At 47.3% G+C, this 20,259-nt stretch overlaps 1 protein-coding gene across 5 annotated transcripts in view; it reads left to right on the plus strand.

Moving 5' to 3' along the window:
- LARGE1 (LARGE xylosyl- and glucuronyltransferase 1) overlaps window positions 1–20,259 on the plus strand; it is a 602,335-nt gene that overhangs the window by 544,872 nt on the left and 37,204 nt on the right. For all 5 annotated transcript variants that reach the window (XM_061125420.1, XM_061125415.1, XM_061125416.1 and 2 more), the window contains 2 exons: window positions 328–483; window positions 15,631–15,794. In XM_061125420.1, the coding sequence (XP_060981403.1) occupies window positions 328–483; window positions 15,631–15,794 (320 nt within the window). The remainder of the gene's footprint in view (window positions 1–327; window positions 484–15,630; window positions 15,795–20,259) is intronic.

Below are 20,259 nucleotides of genomic sequence, written 5' to 3' on the forward strand. Positions count from 1 at the left end.
GAGATTCAGCAGTCTGCCCAAGATTAAACCACTACCTAGAGCAGAGCAGGATTTGACTCCAGGCAGTCTGGCTTCAGCACCCTGGCTCTTAACCCCTGGACCGTAAATGCTGAATGATGAATGGATGGATGAATGAATGGGTGGGTGGATGGATGAATGGATGGATGGATGGATGGACGGATGGACAGATGGATGGATGGATGGATGGATGGATGGATGGATGGATGGATGGATGGGAAGGCCCCCAGATAGTGCTTAGACAAGTGCCCAGCCATGCTTCCCACAAGCACAGTTCCTCCCGGCTTGACTGTCTCTTTGTTCCACCAGGTCATTCACTGGAACTCCCCCAAGAAGCTGCGGGTGAAGAACAAGCACGTAGAGTTTTTCCGTAACCTCTACCTGACCTTCCTGGAGTACGATGGGAACCTCCTGCGACGGGAGCTGTTCGGCTGCCCCAGTGAGGCTGACGTCAACAGTGAAAACGTGAGTGGCCCCAGGGCTCGGCCACGCAGGCGGGGGTGGCCTCTCTGCTGGTCTGCCAAGGACCTCCAGTGCTTGGCTCTGTGCCAGGCTCTGGGCAGGCCCAGGAGGAACCAGGTGCCATCCCCACCTTGGAGTGGGGAACGGGGCAGCGGGGGGACAGACACATCAGCAGGTCACTTCCATGCTCATCTCTGTGGATGCAAAGGGGATACGCGTGCCCAGACCAGATGGAGTCAGAAGGGAGCTGCCAAGTAGAGGGATCAGAGTGAGAAAAGCCTCAGTGAAACAACAGGCTGAGGGTCTCTCCACAACTGGGGACTCTGAGGGCTTTGTGGACACGGCACGCACATGGGACACCCAGGATTCAGGGTCAGTACATGAGGTGGCACAAAATATTTTCACAGCTCGATCACAGACACAGCTGACATCTGCTGTATTATCCTGTTTCTTCACTGTTTATAATTTCTTTGTATATCTTATTTGATGCTCATAGAAACCTTTTTTTTCCCCCCAATTAGAGTTGAAGACATTTTAGACACAGAGGTTATGCAGTTTGCCTGTGGTCACATAGCACGTAGGAGCAAAGTTGAGACTGATTTGAAGCTCTAAGGAGCAGGATGTGGGGAAGCAGTTTATTATAGTGGAAAAGGCAGGGCGTGTGGGGTCAGCTTGGCCTGGTTGGGCTTTAATCCCTTCTGATTTCCACTTCTGTGATCTCAGGCAAGTTACTCAGTCTCTCTGTGCTTCGGTTTCCTCATGTGTCAAATAGAGATAAGGAAAGCTGTCATAGGGCTGTTCTGAGACAGAGAAACTGTGTAATCCATCTCGGTCAGCATCTGCCCTATGTGGCTGCTGTTGTTCAGTTGCTACGTCGTGTCCAACTCTTTGTGACTCCATGGACTGCAGCACGCCAGGTTTCCCTGTCCTTCACCATCTCCAGGAGTTTGCTCAAACTCATGTCCATTGAGTCGGTGATGTCATCCAACCATCTCATCCTCTGTCGTCCCCTTCTCCTCCTGCCTCCAATCTTTGCCCTGTGTTAGATGCTTGATAGATGTTTGCTCCCTGTCCTCTCCTTGACCCTTAGTATTAAACACACAAGTAACTGGTTCATTCAGCCAGTCAACAAACGTTTATTGAAGGCCTTCTTGATCTGAGCACTGAGGATTCATTCACAGGACAGTGATCCCCGCTCTCATGGTGCTGCTATTAATATTTTAGTAGGAAGGACACAGTAACTAGCCAAGCTATCAGGAAAAATTATCCGCCAGCAGCACATGTGACATAATGACATGAAGTCAAGGAGGACTTCTGAGGAGGTGACATTTTATCTGAGACTCAGATTCAAGAAAGAGGCAGCTGTGGAAGCGTGCAGGATCAGGGGAATACAAGTCAAAGTCACACGAGGAGGCAATACCTCCTCAAGCCTGTCAGGAAGGCTGTTAACAAAAGATAGTAAGAGTTGGCAAAGACGCGGAGAAGTTGAAACCTTGTCCACTGTCAGTAAAATGGTGTAGCTGCTATGGAAAACAGTATGGAGGTTCCTCAAAAAAAAAAAATAATAATAGTAAAACTGTCATATGATCCAGCAGTCCTACTGCTGGGCATATGTCCTAAAGTAAATTAAAATCAGGATCCTGGGGGCAGTGTCTGCATTCCCATGTTCAGTGCAGCAGTATTCTTAATAACCAAGCTACAGAAACAACCTAAGTATCCATTGAAAGGTTAATGGATAAGGAAAATGCAGTCTGTACATATACAATGAATGTTGTTCCACTTTAAAAATGAGGCCAGTCTTATCATTTGTGACAACATGGATGAACCTGGAAGACATGGTGCTAATGAAATGAATCGGTCACAGAAGGACAGATACTGCACAAGGTCTCATATACAAGGCTTCTGAACTAGTCCCACGTATTGATGCTGACAACAGAATGTGGCTGCCAGGGGTTGGGGAGAGGGGGTCATGAGGAGTTGATGTTCAGGGGCTGTAAAGGTGCAGTTAGTGCCAGAAATGCCCTCTACAAATATGTTTAATAAGAGTGTAGATTTCGTGTTAAGTGATGTTACCACACAAACACACACACACACACACAAAGGAAAAACCAAGAAACTTTTGGAGGTGATGGTTATCTTTAATACCTTAAATGTTGTAATAGTAACATAAGTATATAAACATAGCCAAACTCACTGGATTGTTTTCATTATGTGTCAGCTTTTGTATACCAACTATACTGCAGTAAGGCTTCCCTGATGGCTCAGTGGGTAAACAATCCACCTGCAATGCAGGAGACACAGGAGATGTGGGTTTGATCCCTGAGTCGGAAAGATCCCCTGGATGAGGAAAGGGCAACCTACTCTAGCATTCTTGCCTGGAAAATCCCATGGACAGGAGCCTAGTGGGCTACAGTTCAAAGGGTCACAAAGAGTCGGACACGACTGAGTGACTAAACATACACATAAGGCAGTAAAGTTGGAAAAGGAAAAAAGAACAGCAGAGGAAGCGCATTCCAGGCAGATGAAGTTGCTGGCACGGATGTCCTGAGGCTGGGCGGGTTTGCTGTGAGGACCGGAAGGATGGACCGTGTGCCTGGGGGCTGATGGGAAAGGTGGAGAGCAGGAGATGCCGAGCAGCGGGGAAGCGGGAGGCAGGCTGGAAGGATGCTGGAAGTGGGTTAGAGAGTCAGGATTTTGTCTTACTACTGTTGTTTGTATTCTTGGATGTCAGGAGAATTCTTTGAGGCTCTAGGGGCGGGGCGGAGCGGGAAGCTCTGCCAGCGTACACCTACCTGGCCCTTTATCAGGATGACCAGTAGCATGGCCTCCCTTGTTCTCTGTCGCTTACCCCCAGGTCACAGCATCATCCCCTCAATCTCCAGCCTTTCTCTAGTCACCCTCCGTCAGCATCTGCCCTTCTTTTCCACTCACCAGAGAGGAAACAAACCCATTAAGCTCTTGACCTCCATCTCAGACTCTGGGATGCCTTTAGAGGTCTCCACAAACACTGTGTTATTCTGGGTTTTCCTTCCGTTCTTTTCACTCAAGTCAGAATGTGTTATCATCATCAATATTTGAGTGCCCATTCAGCACTTTCCCCCCAAACATTAAATATAAACTGTTCTCCTGCTCCCTTTTTTTTTTTTTTTTTTTCCTCCACGGAAGAGGCTCAAATACAAAGCCTTGCAGGGTGATGTCATCCGTTAATCTCTGTAGGGGTGAGTTCCCGTGGCGTGCTGCCCAATGCCTTACGAAATGGAACGGCCTTTAACAGTGACTCACCAGCCCTTCCTACACCAGTCTCCCCTGGTGGATCATCAGGGGAGAAATCTTCCATGGTCCTTCTTGGAATCTGTGGCTGCATTTCCTTGGGTGAATAAGCACTTAAGAGAGCTAGCCACCCGCCAGGTGCCATGCAGGGCACCACGGTTGAAATCAGAGGCTGCTCCAGACCCTGGAGATGGTGCTCACCACGGGACAGGGTCAGAGATGGCGAGAGGACAGTCTGCCCAGGTGCGGGGAGAGCAGCCTTCTCTAAGGCTCACCTCAGCTGTCCCCCAAAAAAACTCTCCCCTTGACACTGAGCCCACACCCCCCACCTTTGTGTTCCTTCCAACATCCCAAGGCCTTTGCACTTGCTTCTCAAGTCCTGGCACACCCGGCCTGTCCCAACCTCAGGTAGCCCTTTATATCACTCTGTGAGGTGCCCTATTTTCTTTTCATCGGCACACACATGCTGTCCACAATTATTTCATTCATGTCATTTTTCCCCTATTTTTTCCCCCAAGTATAAGACTGTTAGAGACTCTGCCTGTACCATTCACCTCTGGGGTGTCCGCCCCTAGCATAGCAGCAAGCACATAATAAATATTTACAAAAACACTCAATAAATATTTACAAAAAGAGCAGAATGAAGGACCAGACGTGAAGAGCCAAGAAGTAGAGAGTTCGCAAAGAACATGCTGATGGTTTCTCTACTGGAGCAGAGGCGTATGGGGAGAAGGGCAGAGAATGAAGCTGACTCTTGCAGGGCAGGCCCGTGGCTATGCTTGGGCATTTAAATTTAATCCTGTTGGCCGTGAAGAGTCACCAGAGGGCTTCAGACATGGTCAAGTTTACATTGGAGAACAGTTGCTCTGTGTGGAGAATAGAACGGAAGGGTCTAGACGAGAGGCAGGGAGCCTGGTTAGAGCCCATTGCTGCGTCCCGGGCAGAAAGGATGGCGGTGGGGCTCTGGGCGCAGGCAGCAGGAGTGGGGACGAGAGGACAGACGGACGTTTTGTGGGTGCTGAGAACAGGGGAGCAAGTGCAGCCAGTACCCACAAACCGAGACGGCAGGTCCCAGTGCCCTGCTTCAGTCAGCCGCCTCCGGCCCGGCCAGCTCAGAGTGAGGAGGGCTAGAGCAGGAGTCTGTAACACACAGCCTGGAACCACATCTCTGCACCCTGGGCCCTCGCCGCCTGCCCAGTGTTATCTGCAAACACTGCCAGAGGGAAAGGGTAAGACCTTGGATCTGGCCCAAAGCCGACAGCTCTCCGTTCTGGGAAGAGGTCATTGGAGCCGTGAGAAGTGTACTGATAGTGGTCCTCTTAAAGAGAGGAAGTCAGGGACCTCTCCACTGAACTGCGGATCCCAGATGGGAAAGGGCTGCGGTGGCAGGCGCCAGGTCTCAAGACACGTTCATCCAGTCGGCAGATAATCACTCAAACAGTTCCCAGCCACAGGGCCCATGATCTGGGGCAGCAGTGCAGATCGAAGCCCGATTCTCACAGTGCTTGTCTAGTGAGGGGTGCAGACAGGCAGGAGGTTGTCATCAGTGTGAGACGTGCCGGGACAGTGTGGTACTTTGAGAGCACACAAGAAGAGGAGAGAGGTGCATCAGGGAAGACTTCCTGGAGGAGGTGGGATTCAAAGGATGAATAAGGAGGCATGAGAAGGTATGGAGGGTGGAGGGAGCAACATGGTCCGTGGAGACCAGAGGTGAACAGGAGCATGGCACTCTCTGCCTCCAGCAAAGCCAACATGAGCACACAGGGACTGCACAAGTTCAATTTTGTGTTATTATTATTCCTTCATGGAGAACGTGATGATGATAAGCGGTCATTCCAGGCCGCTCATTCAGTAGACACAGGAATCTCGGAGAGGTCACATGGATGCTCTGAGCCTCGGGTTCATCATCTGATCAGTAACTGCAGGCAATGATGCCTTTGCCATAGTGTCTCACAGATAATTTGTGTTAAATCACCAGTAATAGGACTCAGCACCCAGAACACAATATTCATTGAGATGGGGTTTTTACAAACTGCCTGCCTTATCGTAATCTGTTGTTACACAAATGGGTTTAGGGTTTTTAAGGTTTTTTTTTTCTAGGAAGGCCTAGTAGAGAGATGGACCTACACCTCTGTGTATACAGCATAGGCGGGGACTGTCACATTTGCTCTGGTTCAAACAACCCCAGGTAGATTTCCCTGCAATTAGGAGAATTTGGGTAGGAAGGAAGAAGCCATTTGATTGGTCTCGGTGCCAGAAAGAGAGGGAAAGAGACAGGAAAAAGGAGAAGTAGGAGGGAAGGAGCATAAACTCAGAAAGTTGGGGATTCAACCCTTCAGTAAGCAGCAGACCTCATCTTCCAGCCTCTGAGGTACTTGCTCCAAAGCAAGATGATTTTGTTTGGAAGAGCTTGGGCTCCACGTGTGGTGTAGAATGACAGTAGCTAATGGGACACAGTCACTCCTGTCCTGTAGTTTGTCTGGGCATCTCTTCCTGGAACCAGTAAATTAATCTGTGTAATGCAATAAGCATTTACTTGGCCTTAGTTACTATAATTTGATTGAAGTCGCAATGGAGGCTAGAATTTTATATATTAGCATTTCTCTCCCCTTTCCTCAGCAACCCAGCCCCTCAAGCATAGCCAAGAAACCCTGGGACTCCTCAGAACACAGCTGGATAATCACGGATATTCTCCACCCCCTAATCCATGCAAAAATCCTTCTACAGCATCCCTAACAGGCTCGCATCTGGCTTCTGCTGGAATCTTCCCAAAGACAGGGAGCCCACCGTCTCCAACAGCTTACTGCACTGTTAGAAAGCTCCAGATGCTAACCCATTCTTCCTCATGTTGAGTTGAAATCCCCGCTTCTGGAAATAATCCATTAATCTGAGTGCTGTCCTTTGGAGCAGTGAAAAATAAGGACACCCCCTGTGGTCCCCAACAGCTGGGCAGATAGTGTTGCTTCCGTACAGTGTGTTATCCAGAAACACATAACCCTTCCCCAAGGCAGTGTATTTATAGCAGGCTGCTTTTATCATCAAGAGTGCCTTGCTTCACCTCAGGGATTTTTTTCCAGATAAAAGAAGCTCACCTTTTTAAGTGCAAGGCCATTAAAATATATATTGTTACAAATATTTTATACTTTCCAATTTGGATGGGAATCTTGCTTAAAGTACATGCCCTTCCTTAGTAACCAAAGTGTACCAAACTCAATTTACAGTTTTCAATGGCTAAGGTTGCACTGAGTAGGCTGAAGGGGCAGGAATTGGCCAGAGGAGGGAAGATGCTGTTTATCCTGGCAGGAAATGGCCCCGGACTGTTTGCTGCTTGTTCTGCAGATTTCATTCTGACAGCTGTCACTTTCAGTTCATCAGCTTCAAAATAGCCCTTTCTGGGCTCACCACCCTGTGCATCTTTCTCTGGCAGCCCAAAAAAAAAAAAAAGGAAATCCAGTGGTCAAAGTCAATGGTAAAAGAATTATCCACTGTCATGTTAGAAGTTAAATTATGAAACATAACATCCAAGGAGTGAAAAAAAAAAAAAAAAGAAGAAGACCGGACATCACTGAGTTTTCACATTTATGTGTCATTGTAAGTCGATAGACAGTGTCAGCAAACAGAGTTTTCTCTTATTTCTTTCTTTCTTTTGGCTTTGCTGGGTCTCCACTGCTGCTTGGACTTTCCCTAGTTGCACTGAGCAGGGGCTACCCTCTAGCTGCAGCATGCAGGCTTCTCACTGCAGTGGCTTTCCTTGTGTGGAGCTCAGGCCCTAGGACATGCGGGCTTCAGTAGCTGTGGCACATGGGCTCTGTAGATTCGGCTCCCGGGCTCTAGAGTACAGGCTCAGTAGTTGTGCACAGGCTTAGTTGCTCCAAGGCATGTGGGATCTTCCCTGACTGGGGCTCAAACCTGTGTCTCCTGCATTAGCAGGCAGATTCTTTACTACTGAGCCACCTGGGAAGCCCCCAACTTAGAGTTTTCTTATCCCATGGCCACAGCAGACATCACTAATTGATGACCTCACTCAGCCATCTGGGGTCAGCCCCAGACTCAGAATCCTCCCCAAGACAGCACACCCGTGAACCAGTAACAGTTTCCCAGTGATGACACGGGAGATGCCAAAGCCGACTGGGGCATCCATGCCCTAGGCCTTAGTCACTGTGTCCTCTCCTGCATTGGAAGAGCTCTCTGTGCTGCTCAAAGAGCTTTCTCTGTTTCTTCTGGCCTTTGACAATTGGAGATTTCCTGCAGAGAAAGCAAAGAAGAAATGCAACTTTCTTCTTCACCACAATCAAGGGAGGGAAGCATTAACAAGTCACATTTCACAGATGAGAACGCTCAGAGGAGATGAGTTACATGCTCAAAGTCAAGCAACTCCTACATGGTGGGGCCATTATTGGAAACCAGGTTGCCTGACTTTCCATGCTTCTCAAGTGAATGTAGATCCCTATTTAAAATGAACAGAAGATGGACTGCCCTGGTGGTTCCTGGTGCCCTGGTGGTTAAGACCCCGTGCTTCCACTGCAGAGGACATGGGTTCAATCCCTATTTAGGGAAGTTCCGCATGCCACGTGACGTGGCAAAAAAAATATATAGTTGTTGTTGTTTAGTCACGAAGTCATGTCAGACTCTTTTGCAGTCCCATGGACTGTAGCCTGCCAGGCTCCTCTGCTCATAGAATTTTCCAGGCAAGAGTACTGGAGTGGGCTGGCTGCCCTTTCCTTCTCCAGGGGATCTTCCTAACTCAGGGATCAAACCTGCAACTCCTGCTTGGCAGGCAGGTTCTTTACCACCTAGCCTCCAGGGAAGCCCCAGAAAGACATACATAATAAACATAAGAGGAACTACAAGTCATTCAGTGATTCTCCTAGCGGTTTTTAGTTTGTATCATTTTTCTTACTCTTTTATGAGCCTGCAAGGTGTTTATTATTAGCATTACTTTTTAGAGGAGAAAAAGGAGGCTCAGAGAATGGAATCTAGAGAGAGGATAGGTTGGCAGCAGCTCTGGAATTGGTGTCAAGCTGAGTGGTCATTTTACAACTACTGAACACACTCCCCAATCTGAAGTTGTCATACCTACCCACCCCGACCCCCGCACCCTGTCTCCCAGAGCTCTTGCTTCTCATTTTCGCTGCAGCTCTTATCACCAATCAATGATTATATTCTGGACTTATTTTTTTTTTTTTTGGTTATATCTCTCCAACTAGGATGTAAGCTCTGGGATCGCGGGGCTGTTTATCTGTTTCATTCATCAGTATATCTTTATGCCTATAAAAGACTGCCTGGTATGTGCTCGATAAATTTTGTCAAACAGATTAACTATTACAAGTCCTTGTCTTAAAGTATCTGTGGTGCTCCGGAAAGATCTCTGTACTTAAAAATCAGAAAACCTGGCCCTAGGACTAGACCTGTGCCTTCGAACGTAACTCTTGCCTTCCATGAGCTTTTGTTTTCTCACTAATAAAATGGTCATTCAACAAGCCGAGCCCAGGCTGGGATGAGGGCTCGAGGGGGTAAGGTGTGAGCAGGGTGCAGGAGGTCTCATTACTAGTGTTGACCAGAAATCTCATCCTGGACACCGTCCCTTCCAGCTGCTCTGAGATCTCTGCCTCATCGCTGAAATGAGTGCTTCCAAGTTCAATGCCCGCATGCTACAAGGGTGATGGGCTGCCTGCAGGGTCACATACCCAGATGCTGAGCTCACTAAGAAGGAAAGAAAGCGGCAACACCATGGTTTAATGAGAAGTTAAAAATAAGACACATATAAACAGATCCTACAAACCCTTTACAGCATCACTGCACGGCAGTTCCAGGGAACAGATGGCGCTGTAGAAACAGCTGTATCCCCGAGAAACCCCAGAGAAACCCCGGAGTGCATCATTGCTCTCACATGCGAGCCGCGTGTCACCAGCTCCTTCATCACGCAGTGGGCAGCGGAACCCAGAGTGGATGGCACCCAGAGTCCCATGACAGGCTGCCCAAGGCCGGCCTCCCATGACCCTCCTTGGCATGTTAAACCTCAGAGCTAAAGCATCCCAGTGTTTGCCTGGGTGGCCAGGAGAGGGGATGAAGAAGGAGCCCAGGGTCCAGAGACTCACAGGGTCTGTCTGGGCCACAGGCACACACCCCTTCTTCACACCCCTGTGCTCTGATCTATCCAAACGTCATCTGTCCAAACCAGCCAGGTGCTTGACTCTCCCACATCTTTGTCACAGACCTCTGCCTACTTTTACTTTTGCCCTAACTGGCTCCTTGCATGAAACGTAAGAGGAAAGTGCTGGAGCAACACTGCCTCACGTAAAATGGTAGGACTACTCCCTATGGGATTTCAGGCCACTCAAACTCTGTGCCTCAGTTTTCTCATCTGTAAAATGGGAATCAGACTGTATAAACAATTTAAATGCAGACACTGGGGTTCATTCCACACTCCTAGCATGGGGCTTGGCATAAAATAAGGGCCGATTAATTGTGTGGGATGTTCACATTAATAGTAATACCTGGGAAGGAGCAGACCATGCCATTTTCTTCTTTATTTTCTTAGAGTCTCAGTCAGTGCTGGGCAGACGTCTCTGAACCTTCACTGAATGGTCCTAAGCCCATGCCTCTCCATTCCCGTGAAAGAATGAAAGTGGCCCATGGTTTGGTCTCCTTGGAAAACAGTATTTTGGGTTTCTGGAACTTTGATCATTAGTACATACAGCAGGCAACCAGTGAGCTGGTAATCTTTTTCTGCCTGTCCACGTGGTTTAATAAAATTTAACCACTTCATGGAAACCACAGGGAAGAATCGTGAATGAGGTTCCAAGAGATGTGTTAAGGGCCCCAGCTTTTCTGAGCACATCCCTGGTGCCTCAGTTTCCTCATCTGTCAACTGGGGGCAAGAGGGTAGCCCTCCTGGTCTCATATGCTTACTGGGAGGGACAGATGAAGAAATGGATATCAAGGCTGCTGAAAGTGAAAAGTGCTGAAAGTGTAAAGCAACACTCCTGAGTGTTATTTTATCCCGATGTGTCTACCCGTTGTCCTAAGGCATCAGAAGGACACATGTCACAAGAAGGGGTGGCCTTAGAGACTTATGAATTTGTCTGTTGCACTGTCTTCATCACTTACTGACTCAAAGAGTTCAAGTAAGCATGTTAGTTAAGAGAACACAATTACTTATCAAATGGGCTTGGGGGGCTGGAAGTTTATGACTCACACAAAGTCCAAGTGGGTGTTCCTAATTGGCAGGTGGCTCTTCTCCATGTTCAGGGTCCAGACTCCTCCCATCTTGTGGCTCTGCCCTCCAGGGAGCATCCTCCACTAGGTACTCTTGCTTGTGCATGAGACAGTCAAAAATGGAGCCTGTAGTAGCCAGAATCTACCCACGTTCTACTGACCTGAACTTGGCCACTTCTCTCAGCCTGAGCACCAAAGATCTCTGTCACCAAGGGGGACACATGATTCAGAACTCTACAGTCACTGAAACATCTAGCATTAGACCCAGAGGTTGATGAACAAGGCATTGCAGTGACTTTATTACGTACAAGAACTTGGAGGAAATACCGCTAGTTGTGAATCTCAGCTGCTCTGTTCATTTACTGTGACCTTGACCAAATGGCCAGACCTTTCAGATGATGATCGTCTTCGTCCGTAAAACAGGACTGCTGGTGGTCTCCGACCCATGTGAGTATTAATGAGGAAGAGTCGGCAGTGCTCTCAGCACTCACCTGGCCTGGTGAGCACATGATCCTTGCAACCCAAAGTCTTTGTCCTGCTCTTGGGAGAAGTGACTTGCTCCAGGTCACATAGCAAATGAGGGTCAGAGAAGTCAGGCCTCATTGCCCACTGATCCCTATAATCTCTCCATGTAGTTTTTCCTGACTTTGAGCAGAAGTTCAGAGGCCAGAGCCCCAGGACACACTTCCTATCCCTCTAGAGTCCGCAGGCATGACAGCCATCATCTCTGGCAGCTCAGGGGTCAGTCTAGGCCACTGTCCTTAAGGATGGGAAGAAATAAATGCAAACGGCTTAACGGCCATTTTCCTTTGAGTCCAAATTTCCCTATGCCTCAGCTGGCTGCCCAAAGAAGCAGTTTAGCAAATGCTTTTTATCTCAGGAGGGATCTGTCTTTTGTTTCTGCGACTTGCTGGTCGGGAAACCCCCTGCTCCCCACATGACTGGAGTGTGGAGTGGGGGTAGCATTCAGACCCTGTTCACAAAAGCCACACCACCCTTGCCCTCCAGCTAAGCATCTCCCTTGGAGATATTACCTGGATGTGAAGGAGACAGGTTTCAAGCTGCTTGAAAGTCTTCTCCTTGGGATCAGCCTGAAATCCCATCAGCCATGCAGTCAGCAGTGAGCAGTCCTAGATTAGAATTTGAAAAGGAACATAATGCAATCATAATATTTCTGAGGTATGTGTAGCACTCTACAGTTTACAAAGCACTTGTACAGGCATTAGCTCATTTGAGAAAACTGAAGGGAATTACTTAAGTACAAAAAGTATAACAAGGCCAATAAAATTCATCTGTGAATCCTCCACTCAGAAAAAAGCTTGTTAACATTGCAGTGGATTCCCTTTGGTCTGTTTCTGCCTGGGGTTGGCTGGTCTGTCTTTTCGCTGGGTTGTGATCATACTGCAAATGCATTTGTGTGGCCTGTTCTGTTCACGCAGCATGCTATCTTCCACCAGCACATTTGGCCTTCACATCCATCCCCCAGGAGAGAAGTAATTGTGTTGTGAGATGTCCCTGGTGTGAAAGGTCCGAGGGCTAGATTCACAGTCCAGACTGCTGCTCTCTAGTGGTAATTGGCAGGCAACACTTTCTGGGCCTCAGTTTCCTCCTTTGTAAAACAGAGATCTGTGCTGAAAACAAAGCGGCGCATCTGATTTAGCTCTGCACCTGGCACAGAGGTGCAAAGCACCATGTTGATAATTAATATTAAAACTCAAGGAAGGCACTGGTTGGTACAGAGTCCCAGACACTAGTGTATGTCTGATGTCATATCCACTGGGCTCTCCGCAGCCCCCTGTGTGGCTGGTAAACAGCAATGTTATAGATCCTAGCCTTTAAGCATCGTGATGGTTAGGGGTGACCTTGGGAAGTAGCTGCCACTGAACCACATCAGTACCATGCAGCTCCTAGTGGAGGAGGAGGCTCCTTATCCCCCAGGACTGCTGGTAGACCCTCTTAGAAAGTGACTCTAGACGCACTTTCATTGGCCACTGTTCCCTTTCCCTTAGCTATGAGTGGCTATGAGTATGTCCACTAGAGGCTTGCTGGGCATGCAGATCAGGGAGGAGTCCTGTAGGCCAGGAGACACTGAACTTAATCCTGCAGTCAGAAGGGGTCACCTGGCTCCTAGGGCCTTAGGCAGAAGGAAAATTCTAGTTCCCAGCCTTATATCAGTCAGTTACCCTGTTGGCATAGGGGGAACTTTCAAATAAGCATGGACATCAAATTGGTCTTGAGAAGCGGAGGAATATCCCTGACTGCATCCTTTCTAAAGGTTAAAAATGTCCAAGATAGCTGAGCATGTCTCATAGATCACTGGATCACAACTGATTACCCAAGTGGCCTTTGGGGATGTATGGGAGCATTTGGAGTTATACTCAGTCATCTGGAGAATGCTACGATCATTTATTGGGCTGGGGCCCAGGAGGCTAGCCACCCTGTGTTGTGTGGGACAGACTCATGTAATGAAAGTGACACTATCTGTCATCTAGTGCTCAAAACCCATAAAACTTCAGTGGTGTACAGAGAGAAGCGTAAACAGTGAGAAGTGCTCATGGAGGCGGCTCTGCTGACCTTGGCTGGGCTCACTCCCGTGACGGGCAGTTGGGGAGACTCTACTCTGTTCCATCTGTCTGCTCTCCCAGCAGGCCAGTCCAGGCATTTTCCCAAGAAGTATGCACTTCCTCTTCAACCTGATCCCTCAAGATTGGGACACCATTGCTTCCCCTCCATTGTTTGCCAAAGCAAGTCACAAGTCCAGCCAAGGAGTTTCAAGGATTGGGGAAATAATCTTTGCCTCTGTAGTAGGCAGCACCCAGAGTCACATGACAAAAGGCAGGGGGAAGTGAAGAAACCGGACCATTTAATGCAGTCAGCTGTCAGAGTACACATCTTGAGAAATAAGATCATAGTTTAACCCAGCAGTTCCCAACCTTTTTGGCACCAGAGACTGGTTTTGTGGAGGACAGTTTTTCCATGGACCGATTGGGTGGGGCAATGGTTTCAGGATGGTTCAAACACATTACATTTATTGTGTACTTTATTTCTAGTAGTATTATATTATGATAGATAATGAAACAATTACACAGCTCACCATACCATCGCATCAGTGGGAGCCTTGGGCTTGTTTTCCTGCAACTAGATAGTCCCATTTGGAGGTGATGGGAGAGTGATGGGAGCTGCTGTAAATACCAATGAAGCTTTGGTTGCTCGCCAACCACTCACCTCTCACTGGGCAGCCTGGTTCCTAACAGGCCACAGACCAGTACTGGTCCAAGGCTTGGGGACACCTGCTTTAGTCTATCAAGGCAATGGTCTTAACTGATAGAAATCATATGAAAGTCATATGAAGTCATAGAAGTCATATGAAGGTCATAGAGAAGTGAGTGAATGTATTTTCTTCTTGATTACTACACTGTTGGTTTGGAGATTTTAAAAAAATATTTATATATATATATATATATATATACCTTCTTGGAAAAATATTCTGTTGTATTCAGCTATTACTCTTAATAACTCTAGTCATTTAAACTTTCATCCATATTCAACTATGTATCATCATATAATGGACAAGGCTTATGTAACAGAAAAAATATTGGAAACAACCACATGACCTTTGGCAAATTATTGTTTTCTTTCAACAAATTTTATTGAAATGTGATTTGCATCTATGATAAATCCACCTATTCTAAGTGTACATGTGTTTTCACAAATGTGTGCACCCATATAACCATCATCCTGATTACGACATAAAACATCCCCATCACCCAAAGAGCTTCTCTCCTGTCTCTTCCCAGCCCTTTCATTCTGCCACCGCATATCCACTGGTCTGATTTCCATCACTGTCGAAGTTCATTAACTTTTTCATTGCAGTTCTTCACCTGTAGAACAGGTATAATCACCTCTGCCTGGGAGGGATATTGTGTATCGAACATCTGTGTATCAGCAGATCAGGAAACCTGCAGATCTGCATGCGTTTATGTTGGATGCTAAGTTCCTCCTTTCCCATTAGTGGGACAGCTCACTCTTTGACTAGTTGGTTAGGAAGGGAGGATAGGAGAGCTAAGTGAAGAAGTCCTACTGGCAGATTAATGAAGTAAAAGATCTCAGAGTACCAGAAGAGAGGGAGAAAGAGAAAAGAGCAGGTACTGAGACTGATTGAACTTGGATGAAATTAAAGGAAGAGATATTTTTGTTTATGGGATTGCTTTTCCTTTCCAGTACATGGTATAGAGTTTTAAGTCTGTAGCTCTAGGGAGAGAAGAGCATCAGGTCACACAAAGGTACTGTTCAGTTTGGTTTTCATTACTCTTTTCTTTGACAGTTACCACCTGTTGTTTGAAATTGTGCTGGGTCATCAAGGAAAATGTTTTTGGTTTTGTATAAGGAGTTTATGGTTGCTTATCCATTTGTCAGTGCTGCCACCATCACTCTCGGCTCAGAGGGTCTCATTCCTCAGATGATGAGGCAGTGGCCCTCTATCATCACCTCTTTGACATCAGATTATATTGCAGAAGAAAATGAAGATAGGATCCTGTCCTTCTCTGACCGGCCGATCAGCAAGGTCCAGCGGATAAGAAACTCAGGGAAGGACAGGGCACGACAGGCTGACCCCCTTGGGGATCCCCTTCTTGTTCCCAAGCCTTCTTTCCTACTTTTCAGCTCCAGAAGCAGCTCTCAGAACTGGACGAGGATGACTTGTGTTATGAGTTCCGGCGAGAGCGGTTCACCGTCCACCGAACCCACCTATACTTCCTGCACTATGAGTATGAGCCCGCTTCAGACAACACAGACGTCACCCTGGTCGCTCAGCTCTCCATGGACAGGTAGGCAGGCGGACCCCGCTGCCCACACAGTCCCCTCACTGCTGCCCTTCACCTGGAGAAGGCAGAGATGGCCCCACCAGCTTGGAACATGGAAGCCTGATAACATAGGGCTTATGTCTCATCCCTTCTCCAGCACTGAAAACCAAGGGCTCCTGTATTTTGATGATGCTGGTTATTTTTGAGGATGGAGGAAGAACTGATTCTTAAAAAATAGAGCTCTAGTCAAATTACCTCAAGGAAAAGGGGAGGTGTATTATAAGGAAGCACCTGGACTGGACCCACAGTTGATGTTGGAAAGCAACTGCTCTTTCTTTTCCTACACATGTGTTGATGCAGGGATCATTCTTGGAGCCTTTATCAGGAAGTACTGATATGGTCCCTACCCTCATGTGGCTTACAGTCTATTGCACTGATTCTCAGCCTTAACTGGGGACAAATCAAATTACCAAAGCAGCTTTAGAAAAAAAAAATCATGGTCTGGCTTCATTGCAAACCAGTTAAGTAAGAATCTTTGTGAAGACCTTGCATCATTTTAGGTTTGCCATGTGTATCCAGTGTTGATAATATGGGACTAGTAAATAGTTAAGTCAAATAATTAACATTGTGATAAGTGCTTTGAAGGAACAGAGATCGATATTAACAATGTCAAGAGAGGGACCTTCTTTAGGTGGTATGATCAGGGGGAGGTCTTTCAAAGGAGGGGACATTTCTACAGAGACTTGAGGATAAGAAAAGGAGTCAAGCCGCGTGGGGGTATGTGAAAGTATTAGTTGCTCAGTCATGTCTGACTCTTTGCGACCCCATAGACTGTAGCCTGCCAGGCTCCTCTGTCCATGGAATTCTCCAGGCAAGAATACTGAAGTGGGTAGCTATTCCCTTCTCCAGGGGATCTTCCCAACCCAGAGATAGAAGCTGGGTTTCCTGCATTGCAGGCAGATTCTTTATTGTGTAACCCACCAGGGAAGCATGTGCATTGCCAAAAAAAAAAAGTTTTCCAGGCAGATAAAAGAGCAAGTGCAAAGGCCCTGTGGCTGGAAAAGCCTTGTGTATCCAGATACCCTGACAGAAGACCAGTGTGGCTAAAGCATCACTTGAGAGGGACTTGAGATGGAAGCTGCATGAGGTTAAGATTGTAAACATTAGAAACTCATAAAATATTTGGATTTTATTCTAAATGTGATGGGAATTTATTATAGAAATTTACACACAGAGTTTTTGCTTTGGTTTATGTTTTTGAAAACATCTCTGGCTGCCAGGAGGTGAGTGGATTCAAAGCCTTTCAGGGTTATGCTGTTTTTTCATTTCTGGCTGTCCTGTGTGCTTCCTGCCCACCTCTGCTAGCCAGCTTCCTCTCCAATTTACACATGGTGTGCAAGTGGCTGCCCTGGCCCCAGCTTTCTCCATGTCATTCCCTCTCCACTCCCATAGTTAGGAAGGGAGTTTGATGGCCTCAATCTGTCTTTGAGCCACTTTGGAGATGCCTGTGGATATGATTTCATGGGGTGGTTTTAGGAGGAAATAAGTTCATGCCTTTAAAGTGCTGAGGACAGTACCTGGCACACTTAGTAAGTGTTCAATGAATGTCACTTGTGATTAGTCACGAGTGATTGGAGAATGAGCAAAATGAAGAAGCAAGCACGGGGACACGAGATGGTTCACAGACAGTAAGCAGCCTGGGAGTCCCAGAGAGTGGGGGGACCTGGCCTCCGGGGGTATCTGGGAATGACACGTGTTGACAGTAGCTGTGGAGGCGGTGAGTCCCACTGCTTCTTAGCAAATGACAGCTTGTAGAATTAAATCGCTTCATGGCTAGTGGTTTCCTGGAGATGCACAGACTCCAGAACACCTGTGCAGAACTTGCTGGCCATCGTTCAGTTGCTAAGTCGTGTCCAATTCTTTGCAATCCCATGGACTGCAGCACACCAGGCTTCCCTGTCCTTCACTATCTCCCAGTTTGCTTAAACTCATGTCCACTGAGTTGGTGATGTTCTCTAACTATTTCACCCTCTGCCACCCTTTTCTACTTTTGTCTTCAGTCTTTCCTAGCATCAAGGTCTTTTCCAATGAGTCGACTCTTTGCATCAGGTGGCCAAAGTATTGGAGCTACAGCATTAGTCCTTCCAATGAATATTCAGGGTTGATTTCCTTTAGGATTGACTGGTTTGATCTCCTTACAGTCCAAGGGACTCGCAAGAGTCTTCTCCAGCACCACAATTTGAAGGCATCAGTTCTTGAGTGCTCAGCCTTCTTTATGGTCCAGCTCTCACATCTGTACATGACTACTGGAAAAATCATAGCTTTGACTATACAGACCTTTGTCGACAAAGTGATGTCTCTGCTTTTTAATACGCTGTCTGGGTTTGTCATGGCTTTCCAAGGAGCAAGCATCTTTTAATTTCATGGTTGTTGTCACTGTCTACAGTGATTTCATAACAAGTAACAACAAAGATGGAATGAAACAAATGGGACAAAAAGGACAAGTACAGAGGTTCTGGCACCAGCTAGGTCTTTGACCTGCTGTGTCCTCTCAGGAAAGGTCTTTCCCTTCTCATGACCCCAGTTTTCTCATCTGCAAAATTCATATGATCTCTCAGCAGATACTATGTAAGCATCTATTACTGTGTTGTGGCCAACTCTTGTAGGGCTGGGAATGTATATATAAGACTCTATTCCGCCCTCACAGAATATGTAGTGAACTCAGGGCTCAGATCATATATTTGTTTTCTATTGTGGTTTAATCAGTCACCACAGATCTTGCAGCTTTAGAAACACACTTTTTTCTTATCTGACTGTATCATGGATCAGAAGTCTGGATACATGTTAGCAGGTTCTCTGCTTGGGGTCTCAGGCCTGAAATCCAGCTGTTGACTGGACTGTAGTCTTACCTGGGAGTCAGGGTGCACTTCTAAGCTCATTCAGGTTTTGGCTGAACTCAGCTCTAGGACCAAGGTCTGCATTTCCTTGCTGGCTGTTAGTTGGGATCCTTCTGGGCTCCTAGAGGTCACCCTTAGGTCTTAGCTGTGTGGAGCAGCTTACTTCTTCAAAGCCAGTAGGAGAATCTCCCCAGTCTGTTATATGACATAATCACAGCCATACTATTCTATCGTATAGAATAGTACCAGGTTCTGCTCACACTCGGGGGAGGGGTGATCCAGGACCGTATACCAGGAGCTGGGGCAAGAGTCTTGGGGCCAGCTGAGAATTCAGGCTGTCACAGGCAGGGAACAGGTTTGACAACAGACGGGTGCTATGAGAACCCACGGGAGGAGCCCCTGTCCCGGCTGGGGCAGAGAATGGAAGGAATGGGGAATACCCCCAAGAGAGGTTCTGCCTACATTGAGCTGGAGGCTGAGTGGACTGACATTAGAAGCCTTGTAGGGAAAGGAGGAGCCCCCTGCGAGGAAGCAGGACACCAGGCCCGCTGGGATGCACACAGTTAGGGCTTAGGTGCTCGGGTGAGGAAGAAGAGAGCAAATGATGTCAGCCAGGTGGGCAGGGCTTGGGGAAACCAGGGTAGGTAGCCAACCCTTCCACCTCCAACCTGCCAGGCTGCCGGTGAGGCTGCATGAGGGACTGACCTAGACCCATGTCCCAAGTCACCCCTACCCTTCCTTACCAGTCTGGGTGCACACGCCCTCTCCCACCAAGCCCAAGAGCAGGCTACCTGCCAGAACAGTCCACTCTTTGTGTTTATTTTTCCTTCTTCTCTGTGCCATTTAAAATGAAAACAAAACCTAATCCTTGATCGTTGTACTGAACGATGGTCAGGCTTGGTCTTCTGTTCCAGGCAGTATAAGTATATCTCAGTCCCCCCAGAGGAAGCACATGAAGCTCAGATACTATGATCTGCCCGGGTGAGTGAGTTCCAGGCGATCCCAGTTTCCCATCTTTCAGAGCACCCTGGTTTTCCTTGGTCACATTCACACCTTCTATTTGTACATTCAGTTTATCGCCAAGATATTCCCCATCAAGATCAGTAGCCAATGGCCACCTGTGAACTCAGGAGAAAAATGTGAGACTCTCTGGGAAAGCCCTGGGACATAATGATGTTCAGTTAGTGCTTGCAGATCCAGAGACTCTGACCACAGCATCTGCACAGGATAGGTATTTAGGAGAGGGAAAATGAAGTAGGGGGATAAAGGAGAGGAAGACTTGGGTTCAAAGTCAAGTTGCACTACAGACTAACCATATGAATTTAGACATGTTATTTAGGCTGTTTGCGCCTCACTCTACTTACCTATGAAGTGACAATAATACCATTCATAGGTTACCATCTGCTTTATAAAGTAAGAGACTGGAAAGTACCTGGTGATCAGCAAATGTGCCACAAACACTAGCACAGTTCTCTTAATGGTTTTTACCTTTATGCTGGCTATGGCATTTGCAACCTGGAATCCACAAACAATTAGAAGGAAAGGACTTCAGAGGTGGTCTAGTGGTTAAGAATCTGCACTTCCACTGCAGG

The sequence above is a fragment of the Dama dama genome, chromosome 22 (genome assembly GCF_033118175.1).
Source record: "Dama dama isolate Ldn47 chromosome 22, ASM3311817v1, whole genome shotgun sequence".
Classification (NCBI taxonomy): domain Eukaryota; kingdom Metazoa; phylum Chordata; class Mammalia; order Artiodactyla; family Cervidae; genus Dama; species Dama dama.